This window comes from Aethalodelphis obliquidens, unplaced genomic scaffold, assembly GCF_003676395.1.
Source record: "Aethalodelphis obliquidens isolate GAN/ISIS:26980383/991018 unplaced genomic scaffold, ASM367639v1 scaffold25, whole genome shotgun sequence".
Lineage (NCBI taxonomy): Eukaryota > Metazoa > Chordata > Mammalia > Artiodactyla > Delphinidae > Aethalodelphis > Aethalodelphis obliquidens.
This window is the reverse complement of record NW_020837969.1, coordinates 32,625,611-32,644,684: the sequence shown is the minus strand read 5'-3', so window position 1 is coordinate 32,644,684 and position 19,074 is coordinate 32,625,611. Positions and strand designations below refer to the sequence as shown.

Below are 19,074 nucleotides of genomic sequence, written 5' to 3'. Positions count from 1 at the left end.
CTTAAACGCAGCTGACAGACACTTCACTCTTGGTATACAGGCTGAAAATAAAACCCTGCCCCAATGAAAAGCTAGCCTATTCGGAGACATATTCCTGAAGTGGAAAGGGCAGAAAGTTATACGCAGGCTGAAATGAGGGTAAGGGAAAATTAAGACCGCTCCAGATTTTTCTCAAGTTATGGGGTTGAACGTATGAATTAATAATAATAACAAAATTAACAAATTCATAATCAAATAAAGGTATAACTAAATGAATAAATTAATGATGAAAAGTGATGAATTAATACATGAGTGCTTCCTAAATATTCTCACTATACTAAGAAATGAACATTTTATACTGTGCAGAGCTTTAAAGTTTATTAAGTATTTTAAGATGAAAGAGCTTATTTAAATGAATTCTAATCACTTAAACTAGACAAGATCCGTTGGTAAAAAAGAACAGGAACTTCATATAAAGCTGAAGTCATCTCCTATCCATCTGAAAGGGTCGTTCTAAGGACTGAATAAGAAAATAGATGAAGAGAGCTTAAACCAGTGCCTGGCGCTAGTAAACTACCTGCGGGGCATAGACTACAGTCAATGACTCGGATTGGCCCGAGGGTTCCCAATGATAACAGCACCTGTGAAATCTTCTGAAACTGGCGGAAAGGAGGGGAGGGGAATTCTTATTTCAGTCACCAGCTGGGAATGCGGACACATCCCCCTACTGAAAACCCTGGGACCCCAATCAGCAGGCCCAGGGTGACTCAGCCTCGGCCTGGGAACACTTCTGTCTCCGATACTGTTTCCTTCTCACATGTGTCTCAGACACTTTTATTCATGTCACTTAAGCCAACTTTGAGGTGAGGATTACGGACTTTCTCCAGAAATGTGCTAGGAAAGATCTCACTAAAGATCACGTATCCGGTAACGAAACACAACTCTGCAGACAGGGAGCCGCCGGGAGGCTTTGCGACGTCGCTCACTGCCTTGGCCGCTTGCCCGCCCCACAACCTTGGGCTGGGTGTCACTCACCAGAAATGGCCAGCTGCTGGATCTTAAACTGCAGGTTAATCGTGGGGTTCTCATCGGGTTTGGAAGCTCCAGCCTGAAGACTCATGGTCCCCTTCAAACTGGGGAGCTTTTGGGGGTTTATTTTTCCTACATCCCAAGACAGCATCTCCAAAGAAACAGGAAAGAAGTTACAGTGGAACCTTCATCTGAGGTGCCGGCCTCCAGGGTGTTTCCCAGCAGAGAATACTATTTGTTACCATCAATTATCTCAGTGTCCTAAACAATGTCCCTTTGCTCCATCTCCCCTTTCCACAAGATATAAGGGCTCCTGCAGAGTTCCTGCTATTTGTAACAACGGCAGCTCACCCTCCCGCTATTCTCCTACCTTGGTGACCGGGTCAAACGTGTGCGTGCCCTGAGACGGCGTGAGGTTCATGCTCAGGACGCCTCTGGGCATCTGGCTGCTGACCGTCACCCCCTCGATGCTCTTCCCCATAGTCTGCTTAGGGCCCACCGTTATTTCAAAGCGGCCAAGAGAACTACTGTCCCGGAAGCTGATGTTATGTTTGACATAAACTGGAATCGCCACCAGGCTGGAAAAGAGAGAGACAAAAAGCCCATGTCATTAATGTACCGGAAAAATGGCCACACTTCCCTTTTTTTGCCCCGCTGGCAGCCTTTCCTCCCTCACCTGCTTCCTTATCTTACAAAGTAAGCACAGAAAAACCCTCTAGACATCTTTAATTATTTTCTTTTTGTAAAGCTAAGATGCTGACTAGTAAGTAAACTAATTCTTCTAATGACTCTATCAACAAAACCAAAGAGCAGACCTGGCAGACTATGAGAAAAAGGCGTGGCAAACAAAAACCACGTTTCTGTGTTTTACTTTGTGACATGTGACCAATAATTATTTGTACTTGGGAGGGTAATATTCATACGCCACGGAGCGTTTACAGTTTCTAGAGAGTGCTTTGACCTGACTTTGATCCTTAAAAAACCCTAAGGGGTAGGGTTGTCATCTGACAGAAGAGGAAACACAGAAGCTACGGGATGATACTAAAGTTGTAACCATCCTTAGCATCTGTGGAGCACTTCCTGTGGCCAGTGCCACTCTAAAGGTTTTCTCTCAATTAGCTCATTTAATCCTCCCTGTAAGTAGGAAGTAGGCACTGCCTCTGTCCTGATGTCATGAATACTGACATCCTCATACGTAACTGAGGTTAACTAACTTGCCATGGTCATACATCATAAGTACTACGGGTGGGGCTTAAGTGTGGGCAGTCTGATTCCAGAGCCTCTGCCCTCAGGCGCTCAGACATTTCCCTACATTATTTATTCCGAATCCCACAGGAAGGCTTCAGTGGCTGTGAGGTCCCACAGCTCTCTTCAGTCTGCATATCTTCTACTATACACCTTCCCCTAAAACCCTCAGACTCCATAGTAAACAGAATGTGCAAGACCAAAAAATCACTGAATTCTATGTTTTTTCATAGCACCATTCATGGCTTTTTTGAGTGGAGGGGATTGAATACAGGTGTTCTCAGATTCCAATCTGAGAAAAGAAAAAGTTCCCGTTTAGGCATATAATAACGACAGTAAAACTTACAGCAGTAAACCTAACGAGCACTTACTTTGTGTGAAGCACTGTTTAGAGTCCCTTATTTAACCCACATAACAAGGTACTTTTATTATTTTCAACTTACTTATTACTTTTATTACTTCAACTTTCTCAGGTAAGAAAACAGACACGGAAAGGATAAGCAACTCACCTGAGGTTACCCAATTAGTTACCTGGAGCCCAGGTAACTCCAGAACCTGAGTTCTTCATCACCATGGATACTGTTTCCAAACACACATAGACATGCACACACACGCACGCACATGCACACTCCACCCTTTGGTTCGATGGCTGCTTACTTCTGTGCACTGACATGGTATGAGAGCAGGCGGAAGTTGCCGTCGGGAGGGATGAAGGAGAGGATGCGCTCGGACTCCCAGCGCTTGAAGCGGACGCAGGGGTGGAAGCTGACATCATCCAGCAGCCTGGGGTTCTGGGTTACAGGCAAGGGAAAGGGAAAGCAACAAGCAGGAATTAAACACCGTGCTTCTTTCGGGAAAGTAACTCAGATGCTGTTCTCACTGAAATACACACACACAGATTCTGTCGTTACTTTTAGAAAATTCAAGCCCAACATGAGCTTTGTGGTTGTCCTTGATCACTTCTTCTGGTTCCATCCCCTTCCCCCCACTCTGTCATTCCAGAAGCATCTAATTTCCCAAAAACTAAATCTCTGGCCCAGGATTTTACCATGAAGGAAAGCGTAAGGTCGGGCATTCCGGTCAGCTTGACGCAGGCATCGATAACGCCCTGGATCTCAGCAGTGACTGTGGACCCTGAGACAGAACAAGATGGAAAGAAGGTAAAACCCTCTCTGTCCCTCCCAACTAACATCCCTCCTCCCTCCCTCCTTCTTTAACCTTCTCTTTTTTTCTCCCATCCTATTTCCTTCCTTCCTTCTTCCTCCCCTCCCCTGTTCTTTCTTCCTTCCTTCTGTCCAACCATCCATCCATCCATCCATCCATCCATCCATCCATCCATCCATCCAACTCATCTACCCAGTCCATCTGTCCTCCTTCTAAACCTTTATCGACTGCATAACAAGCGCAAGACACTAATGAAGCAGTGGGGAAAAAAGATTGGTGAGATAGTTACTAGCCTAAAGGAGTTTTCAATCTAGTGGCAGAATCCAACAGAGCACCGCTATCTTAACCAATGGCTCAGAACACTGAATTCATATCAGAAACTGCTCTCCCTAAGGGCACCAAGGAGCTCTGCCACCAAATGGAATGGATACTTTCGGTCTTCACCCTGCAGGCTCTCCCTGCTGCAGGGCCCTGTGCCCACTTCCTTCTTTCAAGTGTTCCCTTCTCCTAACCGCTCCGATTTCCTGTTTTTCTAGCTCTTCTCTCTCGTGCCTTCTGCAGGTTGCTCCTTCTCTGGACATCCTTTACATGTCGACATCTTATCACAGTTCTGAACTTCTCTTTTCTTGAACCTGACACGGTCTCCTTGGGTTACTTTACCTCCTTCCTAAGGCTTCGATTTCCACTGATGGCCAATTATTTCCTAATCCTTTTTCCAGTTCAGCCTCACTCCTGCCAACGGGACTGCCCCACTTGGACGTGACTGAGGCACTTCAAACTCCACGTGTCAAAAAGTGAGTCCCTTATCTTCATTCCTGGATCTGCAATTTCTCTTTTCCTTAGCTTCATGATAAAACCATCTATCCTGTTGCCTAAGCCAGAAACACGGATGCGTCCTTGATGACTTCCGCCCCCTTGGCGCCCATATCCCACCAGCGCTCCAGCCCCTCTTCCCGTGACTCCTCCGCTCCTCTCCATCCTCACTACCATCACGGAACCTGTACCTTGGCCTGGACTCCACCACAGCCTCCCGCCTCCCTGCCCCGAGACTCCCCCCAACTCCGTGCCACGCTGCACGCAGCAGCCCGTTGGACGGTTCTCAACAACAAACCTTGTCAAATTATTCCCAGCTTAAAACTCTTCAATTGCTCCAAAGGGTCCTCCTTAAAATGGCATACAAGATTCTTCACCCCTAGAGCTTTTTGGGTTTGTTTTTTTTACTTTTTCATTGAGATCAAACTTGGAGTAAAACGCAAACATCTTAAATGTCCAGCCCAATGAATTTTTAAATATGTTCACACCTATGCAGATACCACCCGCGTCAAGATGCGGACCCTCATCGGCAACCCAGCACACTCCTGTTGTCCATCCCAGTTCACCTGAGTCCCTAAAATTCTGACTTTTATCACCTTAGATTAAGTTGCACATGTTTTCAAACGTCATATAAATGTACATGATCTTAGGCATCTGACTCTGCTGCTCAATACCGTGGGGTTCACTCATGCTGTCAGGTGTACCTGCAGTTCTTTTTCTTTACTGTAGAGTATCCCATGGTGTGATCATATCGAAATTTCTTTATCCTTTGTATTACTGATGGACATTTGGGTCCTTTCCAGTTTGGGGCTAATATGAAAAGCTGCTGTGCCTACTTCGTTTTAAAGCCTCATCGCTTACTTTTCTTTTTTTTTTTTAACACCTCTCAATCCAGTCACACTGAGCTACTTTATTTCCCAACAATATTTTACTCATCTTATAGTGTTTGCACTGCTTTGCTCCCAAATCCACGTAGGTCTTACTAACTCCTACTCATTCTCCTGACAAAGCGCTAGTTAGCTTTACAATTTGCCCTGGGTGGGAGGGGACCTCTCTTATGCTCCATCTTTTTCCCTTTCTCTCTCCCTTGCTAGACTTTCAGGAAGCTTCCTGCAGCCATAGACCCTGTCTTAGTCACCATCACATGCCCATGATCTGGCACTCAGGTACAGCAACACTGGTTCTCTGTAAACACTTTCTGGATGACTGAGTTCACTCATGTGAAGAGAACTTTCTCTAAATTTCTAAGCTCCAAGGACTTGTAGTCCCATTAACCTATCCCAATGGATAGAAAAGAAGGTTCTCTGAATTTTAGTGATTACAATGTTAGTTCTGCCATGAGAACTGAGAGTCAAATACTTCCAAAAGGAAATCTGATCAACAGGAGATCAGGTTGTTACCTTTCTTTTTCACTCGAGAGGATAAAACCAGTGAAAGTGTAAGCTCAGCACTGGTCTGCATCATGTTTTTCTTATTGCTTTTCTTTCAGCTTTGTTGAGGTATAATCAACAAATAAAAAGTGTATCTATTTAAGGTGTACGACTTGATGTTTTGATACACATATACCCTGTGAAGTGATCACCACAGTGAAGCTCATTAACATATCTATCAACTCACACAGTTGGGTTTTCTTGGTGGTGAGGGCCCTTAAGCCCTGCACTCTTAGCAAATTTCAAGTAGAGGATACACATGTGAGGTGATGAGGGAAATCCTTTCAGTGTACATGTATATCAAATCACCATAATATACATGCCAAGTATCTTACACTTTTGTCAATTACACCTCAATAACACCGGGAAAAAAAAAAAAAGTACACAACTGTAGTCACTGTGCCATATATTAAATCCCCAGAACTTCTTCATCTTGTGTAAGTGAAACTTTGTACCCTTTCACCCACATCTCCCCACTTCCCTCTCCCCCAAGTCCTTGGTAACCACCCTTCTACTCTCTGCTTCCATGAGGTTGACTACTGCAGATTCCACATATAAGTGAGATCACGCGATATTTGCCTTTCTGTGTCTGGCTTATTTCACTTAGCATCATGTCCTCCAGGTTCATCCATGTTGTCACAAATGGCAGGATTTCCTTCATTTTATGGCTGAATAATATTCCTGCGTGTGAGTCTATCTCACATCTTTATCCATTCATCCATCAACGGACACTTAGCTTGTTTCCATATCTTGCCTATTGTGAATAACGCTGCAATGAACAAGGGGGTGCAGATTATCTCTTTGAGACACTAATTTCACTTCCTTTGGATCTATACCCAGAAGTGGGATTGCTGGATCATAAGGGAGTTTTAATTTTTTGAGGCACCTCCATGCTGTTTCCATAGTGGCTGCACCAACTTACATGCCCCCCCAGCAGTGTACAGGGTTCCCTTTTCTCCACATCATCGTCAACACGTGTCATCTTTTGTCTTTTCGATGTGAGGTGTGAGGTGGTATCTCACTGTGGTTTTGACTTGCTTTTCCCTGATGGCTGGTGACACTGAACACCTTTCCATATGCCTGTTGGTCATTTGTATGTCTTTTTTTGAAATATGTCTCTTCAGATCCTTTGCGCCCACTTTTTTGTCAGATTATCTGGGGTTTTTTGCTATTAAATTGTATGAGTTCCTCGTGTATTCTGGATATTAACCCCTTATCAGATACATGGTTTTCAGATATTTTCTCTCATTTGTAGGTTGTCTTTTCCACTCTGTTGATTGGCTCCTTTGTTGTACAGAAGCATTTTAGCTTGATGCAATCCCATCTATTTTTCCTTTTGTTGCCTTTGCTTTTAGTGTCATATCCGAAAAATCACTGCCCAGACCAGTGTGAAGAAGCTTCTTCCCTATGTTTTCTGCTAGTAGTTTTATGGTTCCAGATCTTATGTTTAGGTCTTGTATCCATTTTGTATGTGGTGTGAGATAAGGGTAATTTTATTCTTCTACATGTGAATATCCAGTTTTCCCAACACCACTTACTGCAGAGACTAGCCTTTCCCCATTGCACGTTCTTGGCACTCTTGTTGAAGTCCAGCTGGCTGTAAACACATGGATTTATTGCTGAGCTTTCTATGCTGTTTCACTGGGATACATGTCTGTTTTTACGACACTACCATACATTTTGATTTCTGTAGTTTTGTAATATATTTTGAAATATAGAATTGTGAAGCTCCCAGCTTTGTTCTTGCTCAAGACTGCTTTGGCTATTTGAGGTCTTTCGTGGCTCCATATGAATTTTAGGATTTTTTTTCTATTTCTATAAAGAATGCCATTGAGATATTTATGCGGATAGCATTTGGGATTTTGATGGGGATAGACTGCTTTGGGTATTACGAACATTTTAACAATATTAATTCTTCCAATCCATGAACAAAGCATGCCTTTCCATTTATCTGCTCTTCTTCAATTTCCTTGATCAGTGCTTTGTAATTTTCAGTGTATAAGTCTCTTCGGTTAAGTTTATTCCTAAGTATTTTATTCTTTTTGTTGTTATTGTAAGTGGGATTGTTTTCTTAGTTCCCTTTTTGGATAGTTCATTGTTTGTGTATAGAAACACCACTGATTTTTGCATGTTGATTTCGTATCCTGCAACTTTACTGAATTTATTAGTTCTAAAAGTGTTTGGTTGGAGTCTTTAGAAGTTTCTACATGTATGATCATGTCATCTACATCATAACACTTCAGTCCAGTCCTAATACACAATGCTTGACACAAAGTAGCCACTAAGTTAAAATGAATGACCTTGAATAGGGGGTAATTCTGGTACTAGCTAGCACTATCTAAAAGGGGCCTCTTTCTATTTTCATAGTTCTGTGAACAGGCTGAAAGCACTTACCTGATTTATCAATGATGGCATCAATCTCTTCAATCACATCAAAATAGGCCTCATTGTTGGTGTATTTCACCCCAGTCCGTCGCCAAGGCACCACGGACAGCTGCCCAGTGGGAAGCTGGTCACCCACATTGGTGCTTCCTGAGACAATGAATATTTGATAATTAGATGTAACCAATTATCCAACAACCAGAGAACACTTCCCCAAAAGTTTCTATACATCCGCTATCCATGCACTTAATTGAAGAATTTTTCCAAGAAAAAGATTATAGCTTTCCCAACTTCTATCTTGGTAACCTAATCTATTTTAAAAACTTGTCACCAGCTGGTCTGCCTCCTCAAGCAGAATAAAGGTTAACAAGTTACCTGAGAAACAGATATCATATTTTGGTTTTGAAAGTAACCTGAACTTGGTCTCTCAAATTGCACAATACTTGCAGCTTAAATAATGCATTGGCTTTCGGTAGGGATGGTAATCTACATACTGATATAAAATTTTCATGGGTAAAAACAGTATTCTAGTTTGAAGCAGGTTTTTAGATACATTTATGCCAGGTATTAAAATGTATACATAAACATAATCTCTCTTATACCAATACTGGAACTCAGGAAAAGAATATAAATCAGATCGTTCCCTGTCTGTAAGAATTGTAAGTTGATTCCTTGATTTGTTTTTTCCCCACAGGTATCAAATTTTTTTTTTAATTCAAAGGTTCTATACTGAAATTCTGAAATAGAACTAATTTAAAATCTATTTTCTTCTAATGTAACCTGGATCTTTTTTAATATAAAGAAGGAAACATTAAACACACATATAGTCAGCAGCTTTACAAAACATTTCAACTAAGATAGCTGGTTCTCAGATATCTTTTCTAGATTTAAGTGAGATTCAGGAAAATGACTTCACAGTATTTATAAGTGATTCAGTCACTAACAAAGCTTTTAAAGTTTTAAATGAGCCCAGAATATTGAAAAACCTGACAATTTGTTTTCTTAAAAAGAGGCACTATGTATTAAAACATATCAACAAGCTATAATAATTAAAACAGTACGGTTATAAGGCAGGAAAGCCTAAAAACAGACCAAAAATCCAATAATGACTTAGTGCAAGATAAAAATATCATTTTAAAATGAGGGCTTCCCTGGTGGCACAGTGGTTAAGAATCCACCTGCCAATGCAGGGGACATGGGTTCCAGCCCTGGTCCAGGAAGATCCCACATGCCACGGAGCAACTAAGCCTGTGGACCACAACTACTGAGTCTGCTCTCTAGAGTCCTCAAGCCACAACTACTGAGCCCACGCGCCACAGCTACTGAAGCACGCACGCCTAGAGCCTGTGCTCCGGAACAAGAGAAGCCACCACAGTGAGAAGCCCATGCACCGCAATGAAGAGCAGCCCCTGCTCGCCACAGCTAGAGAAAGCCTGCGCGCAGCAACAAAGACCCAACACAGCCAAAAGTAAATAAATAAAATAAAAATAAATAAATAAAATGGATGCATGCATACTTAAAAAAAAAAATGAGGAAAAGGGGTATTCTATAAATAGTGCTAGGGAAACTGACAGTTTTGGAGAAAAAACCACAGAGCCTTACTTTACTGAGACAATTTCCAAATGGATTAAAGAATTAAGTCTAAAAATAAAACCATAAAAGAACTAGAAGAAAATGTATTTTTTTAAAAGAAAGACTTTCCCTTCTTTGAGATCAAAAAGACATTTTCCCATATTTCCTTCTAACAATTATAAAGTTTCTTTGTGTTTAACTCTTGATCCAGCTAAAATTTATTTTGTGTATACAGTGAGTAGGGGAACTTCATTTCTTTTCTGTATCAAAGCTGACTGCCCCGATACAATATATTTAACAACTGGCCCGCAGTCCATGGATTTGATATATGAGCACATTTATCTATACCAAATTCCTATAAAAGGATCTGTTTCTGGACTTTCTATTTTATCCCAATCGTCTATTTGTCTATTAATGGGCTAATACTATATTTTAAAAATTACCAAAACTTCATAATATATCTTGATTCTGATAGGACACATTTTTTCTCTTGCTCTTTTTAAAAAAATATTTTTTCCCCCAAACTGTCTTGGCTCTTAAAGTGTATCTATTCTATGAGCTTTGTCTAATGTACCAAGTGAACTTAAATATGTCTTGATATTTGACAGGGCAAATTCTTCCAACCCCTCTGTAATTACTTTTTTAAATGTATTTTTCATTCAGTTTGTCAAATTCCATGAAAACTCTTGTTTATATATTAAGCAAGACCCAAAATGTAAAACCTTAATGAAGCAGAATGATTATTTTGACTACATCAAAAAACTTTAAAGGTGGCTAAACAAACACCACCTTGAACAATGTTAAATGACCAGGGGCAGGATGTGAGAAAACATCTACAACAGAGCATTCAAAATACACACAGACTCCTGCAAACTAGCGTGTGTATTTAGAGTATATATGATAGTTTAATATCCTTAAATGAAAGGAATACTTTTCAATTAGTAGGAAAAAAGAAAAACATTTCAACAATAACAAAAAAAAAACAGGCAAAGGACATGAAAAAGTAAATCACAATAGAGGAAAAACAGTCAGTGAACACTTGAACAGGTTTTAACTTCCTCAGTAATAAAAAACAAGTTTGGAAGTAACAAGATATCACTAAACTATCCAATTGCCAAAGTTGTAAAATAATTAATAACGATAATAATAGAATTGGCCAGGTTGCATAATTGCTACTGAAAGTATAAACTGACGTAACTTCTCTGGGGGGCTATGTGGCACAATGCATTAAAGTCCTTAAGACATGCACACCTTCTTTTTTCTTTCTTTCTTTTTTTTTTTTTTTGCGGTACGCGGGCCTCTCACTGTTGTGGCGTCTCCCGTTGCGGAGCACAGGCTCCGGACGCGCAGGCTCAGCGGCCATGGCTCACGGGCCCAGCCGCTCCGCGGCATGTGGGATCTTCCCGGACCGGGGCACGAACCCGTGTCCCCTGCATCGGCAGGCGGACTCTCAACCACTGCGCCACCAGGGAAGCCCTGTTGTATATTTTTAAACTTAACTTTCCGTCATTGTTTTGTGAACATGTTCCCATTATGATAAATATTTATCTACATCATTTTTGGTAACTTTACAATTTTCTAAATAACAAAAACATATTTCATGTTATATTCAAAGACTATAAAGAATAAAATTAAAGCACCTGGACATTTGCGATGCCCAAAGACAAGCACTCAAAACAATGCACAACAGCAGGCTAAGCCACACCCAGGATGGCGGCAGCCTTCCCCGGGGCCCCCCTCGTACCTGTGATGGTGTTGACAACCGTTCGAAGGATAGTGGGCGGCTTTATCAGTTCTTTGAGGATGTTCGACTCGGTAGCCAATGGAAACCCGTTGTCAAGCATCTCTTCCAATACCTCATAAACCACAACCACATTGTCTTTTATCACGGGCTCTGAACAGACTCCAAAATAATCCTGATGAAAATACAATACGTGTATACATTTGTCACTCAGAGACTGTGATGAGTGAAGGAATGTTCCCAGAGAGCAAGGATCGAGTCCTGTCCACACGTGTTTACTCTGTGTTTCTGGGATCTTCTAAAATAAGTGAATGAAGCATAACCATGGTTCTCTTAGGCAGGCCCAGGTTGGTGGAAAGAACACCGGACTGCATTGTACTACAAGTGTCATTAATAACTTCTTTCATAAACTAGAGTAAGTCATTTAATCTCTTTGGGTTAGTTTCTTCAACTAATAAAATATGAAGAATACAAAACTGAATCTAGACTATTATATGTGTTTATGAACATGAATTTGAAAGAACTATGCAAAGTGATAATACCTAATATGACATACATTGGACCTGAAAATCTTTTTAACCCTTACTGTTGTGCTATTCCTTAACATTCATGCAGCAAATAAGAATTGAGAGAGAAACAAAATGAAATGAGGGGGTGAGCTAGCACACCTGAAAATCTCTTTGGATCCCCTTACTCTAAGATGCTAGGATTCTAGTAACACTTTGTCCTTTTATTAACAAAGGTTAAACTTAGATACTAAATTGTCTGGGTTGTGGAAAAAGCACTGGATTCCAAATCAGAAGGCCTGGGTAATAATCTTAATTGTCACCTACTAGATTAAGTCCTGCTGACTAATTTGGGTCTTGATTTCTCTCATAGTATAGTCAGGATAATACCATGGGCTGCACAGGGTTGTAAAAACTCAGCCTGATGGATGAACTGAGAACATGTATGAACATGCTTTGTAAACTACAAAGCACCATGTAATCCGTGGTGCGCGGCAATGAAATGATGCAGAGAGACATGCTGTAGCCTCTTGGCGGGCCCCTCCTGGCAACGCCAGCACATCTGCTGCTGGGCCTCTCAGACAGCCCTCTAGGGATTCATCCACTGAGGGAAATTCAGCCCTTTTGAGAAAGCCCATTTTATTCACGGGCGGCACTGACTGTTAGAAAGTTCCTTCTTTTGCTAAACTGAAATTTGCTTCCTAGGTCTGCCTTACAGAACAGCCCCACGGTGACCTAGTGATCCGAAGACCAGGACAAGCTTTGACTTGCATTTTTCTTCACAGGGCCAAACTCCCCGTTTGGTCCTCCCACTGTTCGTGCTACAGTAAGGTTTCTAGATTCTTTCACTGTCTTGCCATTTCTTTTGAATTTGCTCTAGTTTTCCAACAGTCTCCTCAAATTATGACATCCAAAACGGAACACAGACTCCAGATATGACCTAAATTACATCAGATGACGTCAACTATCAGAGACATTCCAATATCCAAGACCACTTAGGAGTCAGGAATGTGTTTCTAAAACAAAAAGATTTCTTCTTTAAAAAAATGAGGATTGAAGGGGGGGAAAAGTTATACATTTCCTTCTCAAGAATGATTTTATTTTGAAAAATAAATAAAACACCTCACTCAAGAAAAGGGAACCCTCCTACATTGTCAGTGGGAATGTAAACTGCTGCAGCCACTATGGAACAGTATGGAGGGGCCTTAAAAAACTAAAAATAGAGCTACCATATGGTCCAGCAATCCCCTCCTGGGCATATGTCCAGACAAAACTATAATTCAAAAAGGTAAATGCACTCCTATGTTCATAGCAGCACTATTCACAACAGCCAAGACATGCAACAACCTAAGTGTCCATTGACGTATAAATGGATAAAGAAGATGTGGTATATATACATACAATGGAATACTACTCGGCCATAAAAAAGAATGAAATAATGCCATTTGGAGCAACACGGATGGACCTAGAGATCATTGTACTAAGTGATGTAAGTCAGACTGAGAAAGACAAATACCATATGATATCACTTACATGTGGAATCTAAAATATGACACAAAGGAACTTACCTATGAAACAGAAACAGACTCACAGACATAGAGAACGGACTTGTGCTTGCCAAGGGGGAGGGAAAGTGGGGGAGGGATGGACTGGGAGTTTGGGGTTAGCAAATGCAAACTCTTATATAGAGAATAGATGGACCACAAGGTCCTACTGTATAACACAGGGAACTATATTCACTATCCTGTGATAAAACATAATGGACAAGAATAAGAAAAAATGTGTATATATATATATATATGTATGACCAAATCACTTTGCAGTACAGCAGAAATTACAACATTGTAAAACAACTATACTTCAATAAAATAAACTTTAAAAAACACCTCCCTCGATTTTCTAGTCAGGCAGAATGTGATTTTCTCAATCATCAGCTGGAAGCAGACTGGTGAGCACGGCACAGCGCCACAGCAAAGTGCGTCACTTGCATAGCGGGAGCTCCTTCCGCTATGAGAGGAAGAGCGCAGCCAGAGAACACACATCAGATAAGACATTAAAATCAGGATGCGGCCATTTACTTTTAACAAATGCTTCCAAAATGGCAAGCTCTGAAGTCCCAGCCTTCCAAAATAGCCACTTTGAGGTTTTCCCCAATTCCTCTGTGGTTTCAACTAGATTAAACAACATTTCTCACTTCCTGCCTTGTAATAAGTTACATCGTATCACTACGGAGATAGGGAGCAGACTGTTAACGGCGTAAAGCATCCCTGTGGAAATCCTAACAAGGCCCAGCTCCAGCGGCTGAAGATCAATACTGCTGGGCTATTCTAGTTCTTCCACATACTGGGGTTTATCATTCTCAGGATTTCACTGTGTGATGGAACAAGTATGCCACTGGGATCCCAGAACAGAACTACCAGAAAAGAATTTGGGGAAAAAATATAAATATACGTATATTCTTTGGGGAATGAAACTGTTCTAAACATGTGATCTATATCTGAGGGTAAATGAAAGGACTCTTTGACTTGCTTTTTAATTTTTATCGTAATGTCTGGGTCCTTGTTCTCTTCTTCTCCAATCCCACAATTTCTATATTCATATGACCAGTTCCAGGCCTCACATGACACAGAAGTTAACGCAAAGGGCCCTTGATTCTCATGGATCGTTGAGTTATGCAAACAACCACAACCGTTAGAAGTTGAGCAATCCTTTTAGGGAGAAAATGTCTGAATCCAGAGTCTGGGCAGCCTAGAATCCCGTGCCATAAAGGGTGTTGACATCCTGGTATGACATACCTTCCCACGCCCCAAGATCTCCAAATCTATTCCTGAAGGAAAAACTCGAAAACTGTCTCTTGGAAAATGTGTCACTTAAGTTTTTACAGGTACAGAAGATTTTCCAATGTTAAGTTTGCAAAAAAACAGCCCGTCACTGGTACTCATATGCTGTGGACGAGCACCCCAAATTCAAGCTGAAGGATGGGTTCCCAAGTTACCCTTGCCAGGGTGAGTGAATCACTTTTTGATGCAACTCAAGGCAATGTCATTAACGATGGTTAACATCAAGTCTACCATAAATTAAAAATCGAAACTCATCAGCTTTGTGAACAAAATGTAGGATAATTCCATTCTCTAGAAATGAAATTACTGTATACCATCATACCAAGTAGGGTGGCTTTCCCAGGCAACGGGTTCAAAAGTATACAACCTGTCATTCTAGGTGCAGCCCGTTCAATAAATAGAAACAAGCATCTTACCAGATGGGAGAGGAAGTGAGCAATGTCAGAGTTTTAATTTCTTTTTTAAGTTCCTTCACTGAGGCTGAAAACAATGGAAACAGAACTATAAAGACACTTTGTAAGGTACATGGATGAACTTCCTCACATTCACGCACCTGAAACGTGTCCACTACTCGGTGAAGGAACTCAATGACAAACAGAGGTGGCACCTCCGTCTGGATCACAGCCACAAAAAAGATCTTGTGACGGTAAACACTTAGGAGATAGTGGTGAGGGGTGGAGATAACTGGAGGAACATTTTCAGCCTCAGTTGCTCGCTCTTGTGCCTCGAAAAAGTAATCGCAAACAGAACGGCTGACCACACTCTTCCAGTGTTTCTCCAGGAAAATATCTCCAGAGGAGTTGATCAAGAAAAGGCTGTGAATCATGGTGGAGGCTGTCAGTGAGAGAGGAAAGTCTTTTTCTGTCCGACAGCCTCTGCAAACGCTCAACTCTAAAAACAAGAGAAGTTCTGATCAGTTGCAGTCAACCAAAACCCCCTCCCCATCCGTGCAGCAGCCCAAGCCTTCTTACCCACCTTCCAAGACGAGACCCAAGTCTTCCGCTATTGCAGGAGCCCGAAGTATCACTCCCTAGAATTCCTAAGGGTAATTATCAGCCATCTCATTTGTCAGCTAATCATATACTGTCATCTTTACTACTGCCTGAATCATATCCACTTAAAATTCCACTTAATTTTTGAGTGTCTATTTTCTCAACTGGACTGGCAGGCAGCTCCTTGAGAAAAAAAGCCCCTGCCTCATGTTTTTTGTTGCCTCCTTGTAACAAGAGGGCTTCAAAGAACACTGATGAGTTTCATGTATTTGGCAACAACACACACCTATAAGAAATGGTTATGTTTGTGTAGTCTCATACAGTAGACATCGGACAAATGGGGCCACTGAGTACTTCAGATGTGGCTGGTCCAAACTGAGATGTGCTGTGAATGTAAGACACGCACCAGATTTTGAAGGCTTTGTATGGAAAAAAAAAAAAAAGAATTTAAGATAGCTTACCAATAATTTAATATCAATTAATTAAGTCAATTAATAATATTAACTTAATACGGATTATACTTAATATTGATATTTTGGATATATTGGGTAAATAAAAGATATAAAAATTAATTCAACTGGTTTATTTTTTAAATGTGCTTACTAAAACATGTAAAATTACACAGTATGTGGATCGCTGCCTATTTCTACTGGATAGCGATGGTCCACGGAATAGAGCTGTCGTGATCTTGATTTATCCAGTCAGACCCCATTTTCTAAGTACATGTTATGCACAAGGCTCTACATTGGATGCCTTTAAAAAAAATCCCTCTGGGGGGATCCCCCAGGTCCCTCAGGCGGCGGCATCTCTACGGTGCCAGTCCCCAGAAACGAGGCGGCCGCGCGGGACCCCAGCTGTGGCCACTCCGCTAACTGGTCCAGGTGGCCAAATCGCGAAGGCCTGTTGTACCAAGTGCCTCAGGGTGAGCTTAATCCCTCTGCCGGCGACGAGGCTGCGGGAGGGAGAGGGGCCGGGGAGCCACGCTGTGGCGGCGCAGAGTCAGCTGCCAACGAGGGTTATTTCTGCGCTGGTCGCAGGGAGGATGGAGGCAGCTTGGGGCGAGGTAGACGCGGGCGGATTAAGGTGTGCGCACGATCCGAGGCTGAAAAGGGTCGCACGTCTGCGCACCTGCGTCGCCATGACAACAGTGTCCCCTCCTCCCCCAGCCCTCCGGCCGGAGCAGGCCACCTCCCTAGACCGGGACTCAGCCCCTCACCTCTCCCTGCCGCATCACGCAGCTCGGAGGGTCGGTCAGGCGGCACCCCGTGGCCCCGCCCCTGCCCCGCGCGCCCCCGCTCAGACCCCCGCGCGCCCCCGCCCAGACCCCCGCGCGCCCAGCCCCACCCGGGACCCGGGTCATCAGCCCTCCTTACCCCACTTGCTCTTCGCAGCGCCCACCGTTCGGCCGCGCGGGCAGGCCCCGCCCCCAGGCGCCCCCCTGCGCTCGCCGGCCGCCGCTCGCCCGCTGATTGGCCGGCCAGCGGGACTCTGGCCAGCACCGCCCGCGACGGAGGTCTGACGGCCGCTCATTGGGCATCGGCGATCCATTGCTCCCCTCTGATTGATCGCGATCCGCCTCTCACCCTGTTCTGGAGCCCCCAATTGGCCCTTGTTCAGGCTCCGGTAATCTCTGATTGGTGCAGCTCTGGGGTTCTGAGCCCTGATTGGCTGTCATGAACAGTTGGCGGAGCGCCCGTCCCCTAGCCACCCAGTCACAAAGGGCCCGGGCGTCTTCCCTGCCACCTGCGTAACCGCGGAGTGCGCCTCGAAAGGAATGCAAAAAGTGTGACTTACAGGGCACGATTTATCGAAGAGCATATCATGGATAATAAATCCTGAGCAGTAATAACTACTCTCCATTAAATAAGTGCATTTAAAAAGGGACGTGATGCCTTTTCATTTACGTGCATTGAGTAAAGGTGATTGGCTGTAACGGCGTCCTGTCAAGAGCTCTGAACCTGGATTCAGGCGGCCTCTTTCAGCCCCAGCTGGACCACCACCTGCTCGACCTTGGGCAAGGCACTTAACCTTTCAGAGTCTCAGTTCCCAGATCTGAAAATGAGGGGGTTGGGCAGGTCTCTCTCCAAATTGCAGTGGAGCTCTGATGACTATTTTGAGTCAAGCCACTGTGACCCAGAAAAGCATGCAGTAGAAGTCAAAAGACAAGGTTAAACCTAGTTGTTAAGTGGGATGGGGTGTGGAAGGGGTTTGCCGCGGTGCCTGGACATTGAATATATTCAATAAAATGGTAAGCTGTGGTGATGATGGTAACAATGCCCCCGACAAGGAGCGCGTCTCCCTGCCTGTGCTGTGGTTTTCACTTGGAGCAGCTCCTCCTGACACAGGACCATGATAGGCGTTTACTGAAAGTGGCATGGATTGTTCCTTGCCATACTTGCTAAGGGCAGATAGTTGGCTAATTTTGAACGAAGTCCGAGAGACAACCCCAAATCAGAATGGCTGAGTCATGAGGCATCCTCCTGTAGGGTTAGGGGCTCTGGTGCCAGACCCCCGGGTTTGAATCCTGCTCCAACACTTTACCAGCTGTGTCATTGAGAAAGTATCTTAACTTCCCTAAATGTCAAGTTCCTTACTTTCAAATAAGGACACTAATAGTACCTACTTCAGTACCTACTTCGGAAAGTTGTTGTGAGGACTGAGTTAGAAAAGTGTCAGCGATTGTTACTGCCTAAGAAACAGCACAAGATACAATTACACACGGTTACTAAGCAATGTGTGTCTAAGGTGCAGACATGCTATCACTGCTGCGGGCATTTCTCACTCATTCACTGAATTAACCTTTGCTGAGAGCTTCCTGTGTATGAAGCCCTGTGCTGGGCATACTGCAATGACCAACATCACAGGCCGAGTCTCTTGTCAGAGAGCCTGGCTGAGAAGACAAATGAGAAGCAATTACAAAACGGTGTGATGAGCAAGGAGCACATGGGGGGGGCGGGGCGTTGCTGGTGGAAGGGGCAGACTTAGAGTCAGGGATGTCCATCTAAACTGAAACCTGAAAGAGGAATACAGATTCCACTGGGGGAAGGACAGAGAAGAGTACATGTGGAAAGCTCTAGAGACGAGAGAGGAAACTATAGCTGAGCTAGAACAGGAGAAAGAATGAAGACTTTCTTCTTTTTTTTTTCCTAAAATGAGATTGGGGGGGTAAGTAGGAGCCAGGTGGTCGTGAGCTTTGTAATAATTGTTGTTTTTTAAAATTTATTTTATTGAAGTATAGTTGATTTACAATGCTGTCTTAATTTCCACTGTACTGCAAAGTGATTCAGTTATACACATGTAGACATTCTTTTTCATATTCTTTTCCATTACGGTTTATCACAGAATATTGAATATAGTTCCCTGTGCTGTACAGTAGGAACT

General features: G+C 42.9%; 1 protein-coding gene across 4 annotated transcripts in view; it reads right to left on the bottom strand.

Annotated features, from left to right (window-relative positions):
• Positions 1-17,093, bottom strand: part of AP3M2 (adaptor related protein complex 3 subunit mu 2) — a 17,796-nt gene extending 703 nt beyond the window's left edge. The window contains exons 1-9 of one of the 4 annotated variants that reach the window (XM_027122914.1): positions 17,067-17,085; positions 15,677-15,740; positions 15,255-15,592; positions 11,359-11,530; positions 8,055-8,192; positions 3,302-3,387; positions 2,911-3,044; positions 1,379-1,586; positions 1,015-1,159 (exon numbers count right to left, since the gene is read on the bottom strand). In XM_027122914.1, the coding sequence (XP_026978715.1) occupies positions 1,015-1,159; positions 1,379-1,586; positions 2,911-3,044; positions 3,302-3,387; positions 8,055-8,192; positions 11,359-11,530; positions 15,255-15,527 (1,156 nt within the window). In that variant the 5' untranslated portion in view covers positions 15,528-15,592; positions 15,677-15,740; positions 17,067-17,085. Of the gene's footprint in view, positions 1-1,014; positions 1,160-1,378; positions 1,587-2,910; positions 3,045-3,301; positions 3,388-8,054; positions 8,193-11,358; positions 11,531-15,254; positions 15,593-15,676; positions 16,899-17,066 lie in introns of those variants that run through there. The other 3 variants (XM_027122915.1, XM_027122916.1, XM_027122913.1) reach the window with 3 other exon arrangements.
• Positions 17,094-19,074: the final 1,981 nt, after the last annotated feature.